A 17535-nucleotide genomic window follows, 5' to 3' on the forward strand; every position below is an offset into this window, starting at 1 on the left:
TGAGGAGCAGTTGGATGCAATTCCTGATTCTCTCCGCAAAACCCAAACCCATTTTGGAGAGCACACCCGTCATGTACATGTGTGTATCCTGTCAAAGGCATTCTCCTGGTCCAAGCTGACCAGGCAGGCATTCACCACCACCACCCCCCCCGTCTTGCACATAGGCAATGGTATTCCTGAGCAGCATGAGGTTAGCAATGATTTTCCTGCCAGGTACAGCACAGGTTTGGTCCAGGTGGATCACCTGTCCCAGAGCAAATCGTTGCTTCAGAAAATATTCTGTTTTGTAATTTGAGAAGTGAGAATATTATTGTATGTGGTTTAATAATTATGCTGATGGTATTGTTGTATTCCTATTTTTTTGAGTTTGCTGTATCAGTTATTTTCTGGTTCTCTTTTAATAGTATTGAACAGAATGAACATATAAAGGTAATATTTAAAATCATCTTTCAGCTGATGACTGTGACATAGAGTTTGCTCATAGTTTCTAAAGAAAGCGATTTTTTTATTCTGTTTATTTTTAATGAAGTGGCAAAGGTGGACTGTGGCTTTTGTGAAACAAGGTAGGCTTCAGCAGGCAGTTAAGTGATGGCCACACAAAGTAGGAAGTGGAATTCTGTGGTGTTTAGACTGGCATGGAAGACAAGTATCCTTCCTTAAATCTGGTTCATGAGCTGGTTGGGTTTTTAATGATCTCATGGTTTCAAGGTCACTTTGCCATTAGCAGTTTTTGTGGGCGGGGGAGAGAGAAACTACAGTGAAATTTTGGAACTCCTGAGGTTACATGTGAATTAATATTCTCTGGATTATTAATCTGCGTCTTGGAGTTTTTAGACAGCAGGACCATATGTAGTTACTTCCAGCTCTGTCAGATGGCAAAGATAAGTCTGTAACTGGCAATGGCAGATGAATCATCGTGCAATGGTTATCTAAAGCAGGGGATCCCAACCTTGTCTATGCCATGGACCCCTACCATTATCCAAAGTTGGGAATCCCTGATCTAAAGTGTTTGACTGCTCTGCTGAATGATCGTGCACATCAATTGTCTCTCTCTTTCCCCTTTCCCCTCCCACCTTCTTCCCCCCCATCTATCCTCTCTTCCTTGTGCTCGTCCTCGTCCCTTGAACACTACCTTATTATTTTCATTTTTTGCACTATTTATGTGGTAATTTATAATATTTATATGACTTTACACTAGACTGCTTCTGCAAAACAACAAATTTCACATCGTGTAAGACAACGATGATAAACCTGAGTCTGATTCTGACTGACTAAAAGAACAGTTTTTAGTGATCAGGACTCTATTTTAGATGTCAGGAACTGGTGTATTGATTTTATTTAAAGAGGAATAAAATAGAAAGTCAAAAATATGAATATAAAGATGATGTTTAAACTTTGTACATCGCTGTGTAAAGGAGTGCTTCAAGTCTCAGTGTTGTACTGTGATGATTCTGATCACATCATAGTTCAGAGAAGATTTATAAAGATTGCGGAAGATTTACTTGTATGTTTCAAGAATTGAGAAACCTTAGATATGAGGAGAGGTTGAAGGTTTTTTAAAAGATACTCCTCGCGGGAGAAATTTCACAGGTGACTGGATGGTTCTAAGTTGATGAGAATTTTGAGTAGAAGGAGAAGCACTATTTTTGTGATTGGCTGAGTTAGTAAAATAGTGATATAGGCATCTGTTAGTCTCATGAGACCACGGATTTGTGCCTTGGAAGGTCTCCAGGGCGCAGGCCTGGACAAGGTTGTATGGAAGACCAGCAGTTGCCCATGCTGCAAGTCTCCCCTCTCCATGCCACCGATGTTGTCCAAGGGAAGGGTATTAGGGCCGATACAGCTTGGCACCGGTGTCGTTGCAGAGCAATGTGTGGTTAAGTGCCTTGCTCAAGGACACACACGCTGCCTCAGTCAAAGCTCGAACTAGCGACCTTCAGATCACTAGACGAACGCCTTAACCACTTGGCCACGTGCCAACGTAGTGATAATCATAGTGATAATCATACTTAATAACCACTGAACCATATTCATTTGAAACAAATTGACTTACAGATAGGGGACATAAATAATAAAGCTGAGCATTTTCCCCATTACTTTTTCAAACTTTGAAGATTATAGAGGTATATGTGATGGTTACAAGTTTGAAAATGTGAATTTAAAAAGTGACTTTAAAGGTAGGATAAGGAGACATAACCAAATCAGTTACAGGTGAAATTATGATTGATTGGGAAGCTTTTGATGTAAAGGAGTAGTACTTGGAGGTAAGAATGGTAATGGGAAATAAAACTTGAAATGGAATAATTGAGTTGCATTTGGGTTAGGGAAGACCAGCACCTTTATGGATTGTGAGTCAAGATTGGTCTATAGTGTTGATGACCAAAAAACATGGAACGAGCTTCCATGGTTTCTTAAGTACCAAGTGTTCTGAAATGGAGTACTCCAAATCAATACTTGAGGATTTATTTGTGCTTACCTAATGTTACCATGTTGAAGGGATATTTACTAAGGTGTCCGGCTGTGAGAATATTCAGCTGCCTGCCAAAGCATTAAATGAAAAGTGAAGACACCTTGTTCTAGATAACTCTTTCACCCAAATATTTTAATTTCATAGAAATCTCATTTCAGATTTGAAAACTTAATCTGAATATATATTGGGTTTGTTTGTTTCGCACTGTATAAATCTCCATTTTGTTTTTTTTCCTGTAGTTTTATTGTAGAAATGCATAAATTAATAAAAAGCAAGCTAATAATAATTGTGCATGGGTAGGAGGGTGAGAGACGGAGGGAGGGAAATAGTAAATTGTCAAAATAGGGTAAAATCTGAAATGAAAGTAATTAGAGTTGACAATCTGAGAATGGAAAAAGCAATCTGGATTTCAAACTGGCAGCATGCATGTAAGAAAATAGCTTGATGGATCAGGTTTCTAAACTGTATGTACTGTGAAGATGTTAAAGAATGTTCCAATGTGTCATTATTAAAATTTGTGGTTGTCACTTTAAATATAATTTATTTATTTTGTTTTTAACCTTATCAAGTTGAATTATTAACTGCAATGTTTCCTGTTGCTGTCCTAGTAGCTGCTTAGAAGCTTGTGCACTTCCTGCATTTTCACACTGGGGCTTGGTTCAGACTAAAACTTCAACAAAATAATCATAGTATTGTTGGCATGTAAATGGCATGGATCAACATTTACAGACAAAGTAGCAATTCCATGTCAAATGTATATTGGTGTAGTTTCACTACACTGAAGCTCCAGCTCTAACCTAATTTTTTTTTACTGTGGCAGAGGAGGTGCTGGTGCTGAGAAAATGGATAACTCTCCACTCAGAGGGGATCTAATGGCAACAGGACTCCATGAGAGGTGTGTACTGTGCATGTGGTTGCTTATCACTTAGTAAACATTTGGATGTGGTTTTAAAGTAGTTTTTAATGTCTGCACCTCCCTACTTGGCTCAGTGTTATTGATAATACAGATTGGATCAGATCTTGGCTAGATGATTTTGTTAGGCTTGTGGTAAACATTTGATGATCCAACAAAAGATAAAAATCAAGTCAGTAGGTTGCATTTTTCCTTGATTAGAATCCATAAGTAATGTGCAATTAGCTCACCAGTAAAATCATTGGCATCAATAAGTAAACTACTGTTGAAGAGAATTGGTACTTGGACATTGAAAATGTATGAAATGCAGTCATGAAGTGTGAATATCTTGCTTACAAACGAAAAAAATGATACATTTTTATGGTACAATGTGTGTTCTCAGAATATGTGAGCATATCATAATTTTCAAATACGGTTAGAAAGGGCGACTAGTTTTACATACCAAAATGGTGATGAAGTGCAGAATAAAATAATTTTTTATAATCTTTATAATGGTAAATCGTTCAATAACGGAAAACTGATTACCTTCTATCTCCATTGAATTGGAAGGTTAAGTTGGATAGAAATGTGGAGATAACTGATTTGACTTTGATAAGATTCATATAATTTCCTTGCAATTAAAGATTGATTTCATTAACCTTTGGAAATAATTCTGACAAATAAGCAATGTGATACCCAATATGCTTGAGTTGATTACTGAGTGAAGCATTCAAGTCTTCAAAGGATTTAATCACAGTTGCAAAAAGCACATAAAAGCATCTTGCGCATTTTTCTTTTGAGAGCCATCTGACATCTGTAAGTGTTCAAACAACAGCAAGTGCTCAAACTGTTCATTATTCTCAATAAAAAGCTTTTGAAATAGTTGAGAATTGAGAGCTTGGGACTTGATTTTGAGACTTGGGACTGTGATAACAGTGTTTTATGATTTGTGCATCCAATCACTTAAATTTTTTGCAACAATTTGACGGTGAATTACAGTGAATGATAAACATGTTAGATACAGCTTTTTTCAAGAAAGTACTAAACTCATGGTAGCATTTATCATTGATGGTACTCCATCTGTTGTACAAGCAAGAATGTTGGTGAGTGGAATGTCATTCTGTTTGAAAAATTTCTCAACCACCTGAAATTTTGATTTCCCCTTCATATCTGTTTCCAGTCTCCTTGCAAATAAATCTTGAACCATGCTTCCATATTTTGTAAAACAAACATAACCAAGAAGCAAAGATTTGTTGCCTGACAAAGTTGATTCACCTAACTGCAGAGCAAATTCTGTTGACCTAGGTATAATACACAACGTGTCTTCCACATTTTCAGGCATTTCATTTATTCATCTTTAAACAGAATTGTCACTGAGCGGAATCACTTTAATTATTTGGTCTGATGGCTTATGCAAAAGCATACTCAGAACCTCCCTTACTGCCGGCAGAATCAGTTTTTCTCCAATTGTACAGGACTTTCCAGATTTAGCAATGAGCAATGAAATGATGTATGAAGCATGCAAACCATCACTGTTTTGCTGGGAAGTGCTGGTAAACATGTTTTGAAGTGTTTTCAGGTTCTGAACGATTTTATGAAGTGACTGAAAATAAACCAAGCTCTTGTTTGCTTTATCAGAGTGGTTTCTCTTCAAATTTTCAAGGAGCCTGGGTAGTTTCATTGCCTCATTTGAAAAAACTTTTTCACACAACAGACAAATTGGCTGCTTGGTGCTGGTATAAATCCATATTTCAGATACTTCACACTACACTGTCTACACTCCTTTTACGTTTAGTCTGCTGCTGCCATTTTTGTTGTGGATTGACGATCATGGTCAATCACTTATTGTTTGAGTCCAACCCCAAGCATTATGATCAATAAAGGGGAAAGCTATGATGTCATGATAGCTCAGGCAAAACCTGGCTCTGGCTGAAGGTACATAAAGTGAGTCATCAATATCCCGGTTGGGCTGTGGGTTAGAGAAGTGTGCTTAAGAGCTTTCAACAGATTCTGAGCGTTACCCCATTGAATGCCATACCCTAATTCACAGAAAATGCGTCACTGCATGATTTGAGTAAGGAAATAGTACTAGCTAATACTGTAGCACAATAGTGAATGACAATAATGGAAAGGCCGGTCCCAGAAATAACACCACTACTTCAGTCCAGATTTCTCATGATATGCCAGATACAGAAGTATCACATTGCTCTTCAACAACTATAACGTGCTCAAGCAATGTTTTAGAGAATGATGGGTTAGCAAGAGATGAGGTAATTACACGGTTATTGCAACCCATTATGAGGCACTGGGGATCAAATGCTTATAATAAGTAATTAATTTAAGTTATGCCTGTAATCCCTCAGCTGCCCCCTTGCTACTGAGCGAATCCCACCACCTTCTGAGAAACTCCCACTGCCTCCGGGGGACAATATTGTCCACTTTGGGAACCACTGGTCTAGATTTTGCCTTACCTTTTGAGTTCTTCCAGCATTTTGTCTGTATTCATTAGCCAACCTGCTGCTCATGTTGCTACACCATTAAATATGACTACAGCTGATCTGCCTTCTGCAACTTTTCTCAAAAACTTTTGTTCTCCAAATATCTAAAAATCTTATTGTCTCTTGAATATACTCAGAATCTCCACATCTCTATTCATGATAAATTCCACAATTCACTATCCTCTGAGTAAAGAAATTTCTTCCCATCTCAACCCTAAATGGTTAATCCTCTAATCTTTGCTTTTATACATTACCCAGAAACATTTTTTCCTGGAGCATAAGAGATAGAGGGGGGATTTGATAACACTATGAGATAGAGTAAATGCAAGAATATTTTTTTCCCACTGAGGTTGGGTGAGACCAGACTGGAAATCATAGGTTAATAGTGAAAGGTGAAATGTTTAAGGAGAACCTGAGGCTGGTGTCAGTGTGAAATGAGTTGCCAGTGGAAGCGGTGGATGCAAGTTCGATTGCAATATTTAAGAGCATTTTGGAGTAAAAATTGGCTTCATTTGAAAAATAAAAACTAAATAATTAGCTTCAATTCCTCGTGTATGCAGTGAAATTTTTTTCTGTCAACACAGTCAGAGGGTGCAGCCAGCAAATGCTCACAACTCACTAACCCTAACTGTATGCTTTCTATTGGTACATGTCTAGGCAAGGTATGGAGAGTTAGAATGGCTAGATCAGGGGTCCCCAACCTTTTTTGCACTGCTGACTGGTTTCATATTGACAATATTCTTGCGGACCGGCCGACCCGGGGGTGGGGGGGCGGTAGGGTTGCCAACGGACAAGAGTAGAGCCAAATACGTTGTTTACACAGAGAAACTACAATGACCATGAAGCCTTGCGCGGGCACAAGTGCGTATGTGTGTACGTGGCGATTCTGTTGGGGGGGGGGTAGTGTTAATCACGACCGGAATATAGGTGATAAGTGGCTAATACACTCAATTTCGTTTCTAAAAGGGTTTATCTAACGAATTTAATATTAAACACACAGCGCATATTTTGCTCGCATGAATATAGTGTTAAGTCAATTATCAGGGGAGGACAGGGGAGCTTGAAGTAAGTGTTGAACGAACTTCCAGTAGAAGTGGTAGAGGCAGGTTCGATATTATTTAAAGAAAAATTGGATAGGTATATGGACAGGAAAGGAATGGAGGGTTATGGGCTGAGTGCAGGTCGGTGGGACTAGGTGAGAGTAGCGTTTGGCACGGACCAGAAGGGCAGAGATGGCCTGTTTCCGTGTTGTAATTGTTATATGGTTATACAAGTAAGTCAATAGCATCATAATATTTTAAGTAACTTTTGGATATTAAACACACAGCACATATTGTCCCCCTATGAACATAAAATCATTGCAACACACCAATATCGCTGCATCAGTGGGAGCCCTGGGCTGAATGCTTGTTTCCCTGCAACAAGATGGTCCCATCGAGGGGTGATGGGAGACAGCAATACTCGAAGGGGGTTCCTTATGTCCAGTCTATTACGCAATTTGGTTTTCGTTGCATTCATTGCAGAGATATGTTGGAAATGGAAGCAACGTTTTCAGTGCTTTCATGGCTATCTCAGGATATTTAGCCTTGACTTTGAGATCCAGAATGCCGACAGAGATGTTATGTCAAACATACTTTTCAGCCCGTCATCATTTACAAGCTCAAGGAGTTGATCTCCTTCCTGTGCTGACATGGATGACGAGTGGGTAATGACCTCGCATGCGTAATGGCTCAACAGTGGGCTTGACAGGGAATGAGGAAAGGTGCAGCTGACTCCTATCGCCAAATCATATAGTTTCCTTGTGGTCTGGTAGCGCATGCTTTGCGGCCCGGTACCAGTCCACGGCCTGGTGGTTGGGGACCACTGGGCTAGATGACGACATGAATAATGAAAAGACATTTAAATAAATAATTAAAAATGATTACTGGGCTCGATAGGCTTAATACAGATACGGGGCATTTCCTGACTGGAGCTTCTAGATCAAAAAGTCACAATTTAAGAAAAAAGAACTAATATTGGGAGAAAGCAACGCACACAGAATGCTGGTGGAATGCAGCAGGCCAGACAGCATCCATAGGAAGAAGTACAGTCGACGTTTCGGGCCGAGACCCTTCGTCAGGACTAACTGAAAGAAGAGATAGTAAGAGATTTGAAAGGGGGAGGGGGAGATCTGAAATGATAGGAGAAGACAGGAGGGGGTGGGATGGAGCCAAGAGCTGGAAAGTTGATTGGCAAAAGGGATACAAGGCTGGAGGAGGGAGAGGATCATGGGACAGGAGGCCAAGGGAGAAGGAAAGGGGGAGGGGAGTGCCAGAGGAAGATGGAGAGCAGGCAAGGAGTTATAGTGAGAGGGACAGAGAGAGAGAAAAAAAAAGGAAAAAGTAATAAATAAGGGATGGAGTAAGAAGGGGAAGAAGGGCATTAACAGAAGTTAGAGAAGTCAATGTTCATGCCATCAGATTGGAGGCTACCCAGATGGAATATAAGGTGTTCTTCCAACCTGAGTGTGGCTTCATCTTGACAGTAGAGGCCATGGAGAGGCATATCAGAATGGGAATGGGACGTGGAATTAAAATGTATGGCCACTAGGAGATCCTGCTTTCTCTGGTGGACAGAGCGTAGGTGTTCAGCGAAGCGGTCTCCCAGTCTGCGTCGGGTCTCACCAATATATAGAAGGCCACACTGGACGCAGTATATCACACCAGCCGACTCACAGGTGAAATGTCGCCTGGTAATATTGCAGAGCGGTCTTAACTGACAATAGTAGAATTTTTCTGGCGAAACATTTTTTAGGCTTTATAAGAGTAAATCAGTCAGTGCTTCAAGTCTTATTCCTCCAGTCTTGATGTCCTGCCTAACAAAAATCAAATAAACTCAGTTTAAAAAAAAATCTGCTCTGGATTTTCTGATGGCTACCTTTCTGCAGTGACACAGGGATGATCAGCATCACTTTTTTGATTGGTGGGATCATAGAGTGGCAAACTGAAAACCCCTGCTGAACAACAGTGAATGACAAATCAGATCTTTGATCAGAAGCTCAAATATAAATTAACATTCAATTGTTCAACATCGTTAGCATGTGAAAACGTCATTGATTCATAGAAATGTAAAGCACCGACAAATACAATCAGGTCTAATTTGTGCCCCATGTTCACAGCAAAAAGAACTATTCAGACTATTTCCCAGCTCTTGCTCCATTGGACTTGTAGGCTACAGTACATCACATACTTATTCAAGTACTTTTTAAATGTTCAGAAGCCTTGATGTATTAATTTTTGTCATGCTGGCATATTGTAAACCTCACTCCTAAAATATTTTCCCCTCTCATTGTAGAAAATATGGCGAGGATTCGCATTAGCATGCACTGATTCTCTGCAATATTTTGGTGAAACAAATTGAACTCAACTGACCTCTAATTGTTCTATGAGCTAATTTAAATTTGCTCCTCTTCCCACCCAGTCCCACCTAGACTCTGCTAAAGTCTTTCCTGTTAACACTATCTATGGCAGTCCTAATTTTGTTTCCTCAATTCACTCTCTTAACTGTCTCATTCTCAAGAGCAAACAACCCCACCCTTGCCAAATATACTTGAAAATAGCGCACAACTCTGGCAAGATTCTCTTTAATCTCTTCTGAGGTCTCAATTGTCTCCGCATAATATTATGACCAATGTGACAAACTCCAGCTGTTATATAATTCCTGCTTAATGCAATTTTAGGGTGAGCTCCTTTATTCTTGAATTTTCTGCCTCAAACCATTAAAGGAAAGTTCCTGAACATTGTTTTCACCACCTAACTAAACTAGTATGTTTCCTTTTATTCTTTTCCCTTCAGGAGCCTGTGGATTGCATTTCAAAAGTCCCTTCTTTGCTGCAATTGTAAGCAGCTTTAAATTCTGCTTGCAAATTGCACTCTGCTAATGTAAACTTCGTCTTGTTATTCTAGAAAATAAGCAAAAAGATCAATCCCTTTAACGTGTTCTAAATGTGATATTTTTGTAAAGGTAGATTTAATTAAAGCCTCAGCTGGCAGTGCAGGTCATCAGCACCATAATTGGCATGTCTTTGAGAGAGCTAACCCTTGTTTTACCCATTGTGTTCAGCCTGGTCTTGACACCATTTGGAATCAATTGTATTGGATTCAAGCTTGAAGATGCGGTGATGAGATCTCCGAAGAAGGTGGTCTGCATTTTTACACTTTTCTGACTGAAGATGCTTGTTGATCCTTTAGTATCGCAAATGTGCTAAATTGCTTTGTCATGCAGGATTATGCTATGTATGTTAATAGTGTCACTGGCAATGTAACAGAACTGCAGAGAAATAGGCCCTTCAGTCCATCATGTCAATGATGGCCATCAAATACCAAACTATACAAATCCACTGCTTGCTGTAACAGTCTGATCCCAAGGTTTTTGCTTAACATGAGGGGGAACTTCTTTACTCAGAGAGCTGTGTGTAACGAGCTTCCAGCGGAAGTGGTTGAGGCAGGTTTGATTTTGTCATTTAAAGTTAAATTGGACAGCTATATGGACAGGAGAGGAATGGAGGGTTATGGGCTGAGTGCAGGTTGGTGGGACTAGGTGAGAGTAAGAGTTCGGCATGGACTAGAAGGGCCGAGATGGCCTGTTTCAGTGCTGTAATTGTTATATGGTTATATGGTTAAATAGTGAGACAGCATGGAGCTCTGGGGTGCAGTGGAAGCAGAGTCTGAATATTTTTAAGACTTTTTTTTGGGGCGTTACGTGATGACGTAGGATTGACATGTGTAAATCCAGCTCTCCTGTAAAAAATTAGCAAAGTACCGTTTAAACAAAACAAAGTTAATACTTTCCGAAAACTATTTATAACTTTGCAAGACTACTTTACGATATGCCTCCTAAACCGCAACAGAAGAAGTCTGTTGTTGCGAAGCCGCCGCGAGATGGGAAGAAAAAAGGGCCTACTGCAGCGATGGAGCCTCGGACTCAGGTTAGATCTCTTTTGGAGGAGATGCGTTCTATCTCCGCCGTAGAACAGGGAGCAATGGCGGCGGTAGCGGTCTCTCGGAAGAAGGTGCCGGAAATGCGCATGCGCAAATCGATACAACTCAAACTACAAGAACCGGCAGCCACTGCAACTGAAAGTGACTCAGAGTCAGAATTGGATACCGCAGAGAATACAGATGAAGAAGAGGAGGAAGAACTGGAAGAGATTGGAACTAAAGGAGATGATGGAGATATAAGAGAGGCTTTATTGCAATTAACGGCTGAAGTAAGAAAAGTAAGTGCAGGGCTTAGAGACATGAAGATGTGCTATAATAAAGCTATGAAAAGACAGGATAAAATGGATAAGAAGCTTCAGGAGATGTAAAGAAAAATGGAGCATATTAATGATAGAGTGGGAAAAACAGAAAATGATCTGCTTGTCTGGAACACGGAAAGAAATCGACTCTTGGAGAAAGTGGACATGTTGGAAAATTTTAGTAGACGTAATAATATTAAAATTGTTGGTCTTAAAGAAGGTATGGAGGGAGGAAATCCAATAAAATTTTTTCAAAGATAGATCCCGGAAGTTTTGCAAATGAAAGAGGAGGACCGATTAATTGGAATTGAGCGGGCACATAGAGCTCTAAGACCAAAACCACAAGATGACCAATATCCACGAGCAATTTTAATAAAATTCTTAAGATTTCAAGACAAGGAAAGGATTCTACAGGCAGCTGCCCAAGCTACCAAGAATAGAAAAGGGCCATTGATGACTCAAGGGAACAAAATTTTTTTCTACCCTGACATAAGTTATGAACTTTTGAAGAGAAGGATGAAATTTAATCCAGTGAAAAAAATCCTATGGGATCATGGTTATCATTTTATATTGCGTTACCCTGCAACCTTGAAGATTGTTTTGACTGGTGGAGAAAAAAGATTTTTTGATGATTACCAGAAAGCGGAGCAGTTTGTGCAAGACTCTCTGAATATTCACCAGGTACAAGAACAAAACCAGGGGAGCGAGATGGATTGAAGAAGAAGACTGGGTCAAAGAATGGACTTGTTGGATTTTTGAAGGCGGATGAATATATAAATATATTACTAATTATATGAGGGAGGGGAAGTAAGGTTAAGATTTGAGGAATACTAGTTGGGAATAGTAACATTAATTTTTTTATATATATATATAATTTTTTTTGTTACGGGGGAGCTGGAAGAAGCACTGATCAATTGCTACGCTAATCATGTGTGCAAGCGTAGCTCCAGCCACGACCCGCAAAATGGAGGGGGTTAGTGTTGTGTATCCTGTCATTCACAACATTAGTCGGGGGGGGGTATTTTGTTTTTTCTTTTTTATATATCTCATCTATCTTTTTTTTCTTTTTGCCTGGATGATTGGGGGTGGGGGGGAACGCATAGCAACATGGTGAAGTTCAAAGAGATTCCCCAAGGAACTATGAGAGTTGAGAAGCTAAATAGTGTTTTAGATTGGAGTAACTTTGTTAAAAATAATGACTAATTTATTGAATTTTTTGAGTTTTAATGTTAATGGGCTTAATGGACCAGTGAAAAGAAAAAGAATCTTAACACATATTAAGAAAATGAAGATAGATTCAGCCTTTTTACAGGAAACGCATTTAACAGAAACAGTACATTAGAAGTTAAAGAGAGGTTGGGTGGGTAGTGTTGTTGTAGCAGGGAGTAGCAATTTTTAAGTCAAAACAAGAATGGGAAACAGATCTGAATATTAATATTAATGAAACAAATTGGTCAAGACTGTGCCTTGACAGTATGACAAATACAATAAATGTTCGACTTAGATTAGTATAATATAACTTTTTACACCAATTATATATTACACCACAAAAAATAAATAGATTAAATTCAAACCTATCTGATAAATGCTTTTGGTGTAATCAAGAAATTGGTACTTTTTTACATTCTACTTGATCTTGTTTTAAAATTCAACCCTTTTGGATAAATTTAAGAGCCTTATTGGGACAAATTACTGGAACTCAACTTCCACATCCACTCGAAAAAATTACTTATAATTTAAGAGATAAATATGGAACATTTTTGAATATCTGGCGCCCTTATTTACAAAAGATAGGATGGCATATTTAATTGCTCCGATAAAGATCTTGGTCCCTTGGGGAAACTTAACGAATAAGTATATTAAATTTATTTTGAATCCCATGGAGCATGTGGAAACCTTCCAATACCCAGGCGGTTCCTTTTTTTCTTTTTTTTCTTTTTAGGTAGGACTATATACGGGGGGGGGAGGGTAGATTTTATTTTCTATGTATTCATTTTGAAAATTTAATAAAAATTCTATTAAAAAAAGACTTTTTTTATTTTTCAAGGGGATGAAAATCTACTATGGGTAAATGGGAATACACTGCTGTGCTTAGAAGCAAAACAGTTGTGATCTTATTGATTTGGCTTAGACTAAGTATATGCATTCAGACTTGAGGAATAGATGAGGAGGCAATTCTGAGAGTTTTGTTTTGTGAGCAAGAACTACATGTTCAGCTTCAGAAGTTTTACATTTCTCTACTGACAGACCAAGAATCAACTGCTACATATAACATAGACATATAAACATAATCTCTGGTGAGAGTGAGTTTTAGTAAGAAGTAAAATATTTAAGGCTCTCAACCGTCTGGAAGAAAAATATATTAGTCATATCTTTGTTGTTAATGGGCAATATCTGGTATTTTAAACAGTGAAGCCTAATTCTAGCTTCTCCCACAACAGGAAACATCCACTTCACATCCACCCTGTTGAAACCCTATTGGTCATCAACATTTCCTCATAAGACAAATTTCCTGTTCCAAGTAAACCTTTTCTGAACCATTTGATTTGCATTAATGTCCTTCCTTAAATAAGAATATTGACATGATGCAGAGTACAAGCTGTTTCTAGGTATACGAATGGGATCTGTTTTTACAAAGGTCTGTAAACTGGTTTTGTCCATAAGTTTAAACAAAATTAATATGGTAACCATTCAGCTACAGTATTGGAGTAAATGCCATCAAGATCACCTAAAACTGATGTGAAAGAACAATTACTAGAAGCGGAGAGAAAGGATACTAGCTCTGCCATCTGTAGAAACAAATACTGTACATACGTCGGACTTTTGAACTAACTTGGCAATATTATGGGAGCTTGTTCATTTGAACAGGTGTCCATAAATCAGGCATTTGTAGCCCAGGGACATCCTGTTCTCCGTGTAGTCTCAGCAAGTATCTAATGATCTGAAACAAAACCTCTTACTTTGATATTGAGTACACCAAGCAATAGCAAAGTTGTTCTAGCAACACACATCAAAGTTGCTGGTGAACGCAGCAGGCCAGGCAGCATCTCTAGGATAAGGTACAGTCAACATTTCGGGCTGAGACCCTTCGTCAGGACTAACTGAAAGAAGAGCTAGTAAGAGATTTGAAATGTTGTTCTGATGTCTTTCTTATTTACTTGTTGAACTCATCCCTCTGTAGTCCAAATCTCTATTTTCTCTCACCTTTTAGATAATATGCCTTGTTCCTCATGTTTCCTGAAATACTTTTCACATTTTTTCCACATTTTACTTCATTTGCAAGAGCTTTCCCCACTCATTTGACCTAGATTCCTGTGTAGCATCCTTATGTTCTTAATGACTTACTTCCCTACTATCTTTCTGTCATTTGTAAATTTAGATGGGTACTTTCAATCAAGTTATTGATATAAATTGTACAAATCTGACTCTGTAGTACCAGCAACATACATCAAAGTTGCTGGTGAACGCAGCAGGCCAAGCAGCATCTATAGGAAGAGGCGCAGTCGACGTTTCAGGCCGAGACCCTTCGTCAGGACTAACTGAAGGAAGAGTGAGTAAGGGATTTGAAAGCTGGAGGGGGAGGGGGAGATGCAAAATGATAGGAGAAGACAGGAGGGGGAGGGATAGAACCGAGAGCTGGACAGGTGATAGGCAAAAGGGGATACGAGAGGATCATTGGACAGGAGGCCTAGGGAGAACGACGGGGGGGGGGGGTGACCCAGAGGATGGGCAAGAGGTATATTCAGAGGGACAGAGGGAGAAAAAGGAGAGTGAGAGAAAGAATGTGTGCATAAAAAGGAGTAACAGCTGGGGTACGAGGGGGAGGTGGGGCCTAGCGGAAGTTAGAGAAGTCAATGTTCATGCCATCAGGTTGGAGGCTACCCAGACGGAATATAAGGTGTTGTTTCTCCAACCTGAGTGTGGCTTCATCTTTACAGTAGAGGAGGCCGTGGATAGACATGTCAGAATGGGAATGGGATGTGGAATTAAAATGTGTGGCCACTGGGAGATCCTGCTTTCTCTGGCGGACAGAGCGTAGATGTTCAGCAAAGCGGCCTCCCTTACCACCATTCAGGGCCCCAAACAGTCCTTCCAGGTGAGGCATCACTTCACCTGTGAGTCGACTGGGGTGATATACTGCGTCCGGTGCTCCCGATGTGGCCTTTTATATATTGGCGAGACCCGACGCAGACTGGGAGACCGCTTTGCTGAACATCTACGCTCTGTCCGCCAGAGAAAGCAGGATCTCCCAGTGGCCACACATTTTAATTCCACATCCCATTCCCATTCTGACATGTCTATCCACGGCCTCCTCTACTGTAAAGATGAAGCCACACTCAGGTTGGAGGAACAACACCTTATATTCCGTCTGGGTAGCCTCCAACCTGATGGCATGAACATTGACTTCTCTAACTTCCGCTAGGCCCCACCTCCCCCTCGTACCCCAGCTGTTACTCCTTTTTATGCACACATTCTTTCTCTCACTCTCCTTTTTCTCCCTCTGTCCCTCTGAATATGCCTCTTGCCCATCCTCTGGGTCACCCCCCCCCCGTCTTTCTCCCTAGGCCTCCTGTCCCATGATCCTCTCGTATCCCCTTTTGCCTATCACCTGTCCAGCTCTCGGCTCTATCCCTCCCCCCTCCTGTCTTCTCCTATCATTTTGCATCTCCCCCTCCCCCTCCAGCTTTCAAATCCCTTACTCACTCTTCCTTCAGTTAGTCCTGACGAAGGGTCTCGGCCTGAAACGTCGACTGCACCTCTTCCTATAGATGCTGCTTGGCCTGCTGCGTTCACCAGCAACTTTGATGTATGTTGCTTGAATTTCCAGCATCTGCAGAATTCCTGTTGTTTCTGTAGTACCAGTCTTTGTAGCATGCAGCTTCTTATATCTTGCTACCCAGAGGGAAAATAACATTTGTCTGATTCTTGCTACTAACTTAGAAATTAGATCAGATCTTAGCATTAACAAATAAAAAGATGTTTTGGAATCTTCAATAATACATAAATAGCCATCCATATCGATGTTACAAAGAATATTTGAGCATACTCTTTTGTAATGTCCGGTAAGTTTTCTTCCAAAGCAGTTTAAAGCCAATAAATTCCTTTCTGAAACAGTCATTGTTGTAATATCGACTCCTAATTTTCTAATGACAAACTCTGCAAACAGCAGTTCATCCAGCCTCTTGACCCTGTTGTGAGCTATGGGAGGTTCCTCGATATAGACTAAATAACCATAAATAACTGGAAATATAATTTGCAAATCATAATGATTTTAGGTTAACCCCAGGGTTCTGTTACTGTGAACTCCGCTTAACTCAAACAATTTGCAAGTTGGAAATGAGGCTTGAAACAGAAATGCCTGCAGCAGTAGACAAGTCCATCCTGCCCATCTCTCAAATGTTTGCTCCTATGTATGAACTACACCTAAGTTGGGTATTTGAAAGCTGGGAAAGAATTGTGTGACTCAGAAGGCATCTCACATCTGCTGCCCCTGTCCTTTTCAGTGATAGGTGACATGGGTCTTGGAAGGTGGATATCTGCAGTGCATTTGATAGATCGTAATGCCCCAGGATGAAGGGAATGATTTTTATGTTAGTACATTACCATTTGAATAGGCTACTTTATCCTGGACTGAAACCAAATGGTGAGAATAAATAGATCTTTTTCAGACTGGTAGGCTGTGACAAGTGAAGGTACTGTAAGGACTGGTTCTTGGGCCTGAGCTTTGCATGATCTGTAACATCCAGCTGGTTGAGTGGAACAAGTTTGTTGACTAGGTGGAATTGTGAGTATGAAAGAGGATTTGAGGATGGTTTAAAGGGATATGGTTAAGCTGAGTCAGAAAATTTGGATGTAGTAGATGGAACATAATGTAGAAAAATATGAGGTTATCCACTTTGCACAATAGAGAATAAAATCCGTTAAATGTTTGGGTAGTATTGACCTTCAAAATAACCTAGGTTTGTTTGTACACAAATCATTGGAGACTAACTTCCCAATAAAGAAAAAAAGAGCAAGTGGTTTGTATAAAGACCTTTATTATGAGATGATTTGAATGCAAGAGTAAGGATGTTATATTGTTGCCTGGTGAGACAGTATCTAGAGCATTCTGCAGATTTGGTCTCTTTACCTAAAAAAAACTTGGTGGTTGCCATCGAGACATTGCAGTATTTATAACTTTTGGGTTCCAAGAATGGTAAATGCCATCCGCAGCCAGATTAAATAGACCGAGTGTCATGGATTGAAAGGTCTCACTGAAACTTATAGAAGTCTTCAATAGTTTGACAAGTGAGATGTTGGGAGGCTAGAGGATGTTTCCCTTGACTGAGAAGACTCGAACAGGTGATGTAGTTTCAGTATGAAAGGCTTAAGGTGAAGAGGGATTTCTTTGCTCAGG

The 17535-nt window shown here is 39.8% G+C and overlaps 1 protein-coding gene and 1 long non-coding RNA gene across 7 annotated transcripts in view; one reads left to right on the top strand and one right to left on the bottom strand.

The window, feature by feature from the left end:
* Positions 1-17535, top strand: part of klhl13 (kelch-like family member 13) — a 231730-nt gene that overhangs the window by 36448 nt on the left and 177747 nt on the right. For 5 of the 6 annotated variants that reach the window (XM_063060495.1, XM_063060496.1, XM_063060497.1 and 2 more), the window contains one exon: positions 3291-3365. In XM_063060495.1, the coding sequence (XP_062916565.1) occupies positions 3291-3365 (75 nt within the window). Of the gene's footprint in view, positions 1-3290; positions 3366-17535 lie in introns of those variants that run through there. The other variant, XM_063060503.1, reaches the window with a different exon arrangement.
* The window catches only part of LOC134352905 (uncharacterized), a 71409-nt gene that overhangs the window by 8827 nt on the left and 45047 nt on the right, over positions 1-17535 (bottom strand). The gene's annotated exons all lie outside the window — the stretch shown is intronic.

Source organism: Mobula hypostoma, chromosome 10 (genome assembly GCF_963921235.1).
Source record: "Mobula hypostoma chromosome 10, sMobHyp1.1, whole genome shotgun sequence".
NCBI lineage: Eukaryota > Metazoa > Chordata > Chondrichthyes > Myliobatiformes > Myliobatidae > Mobula > Mobula hypostoma.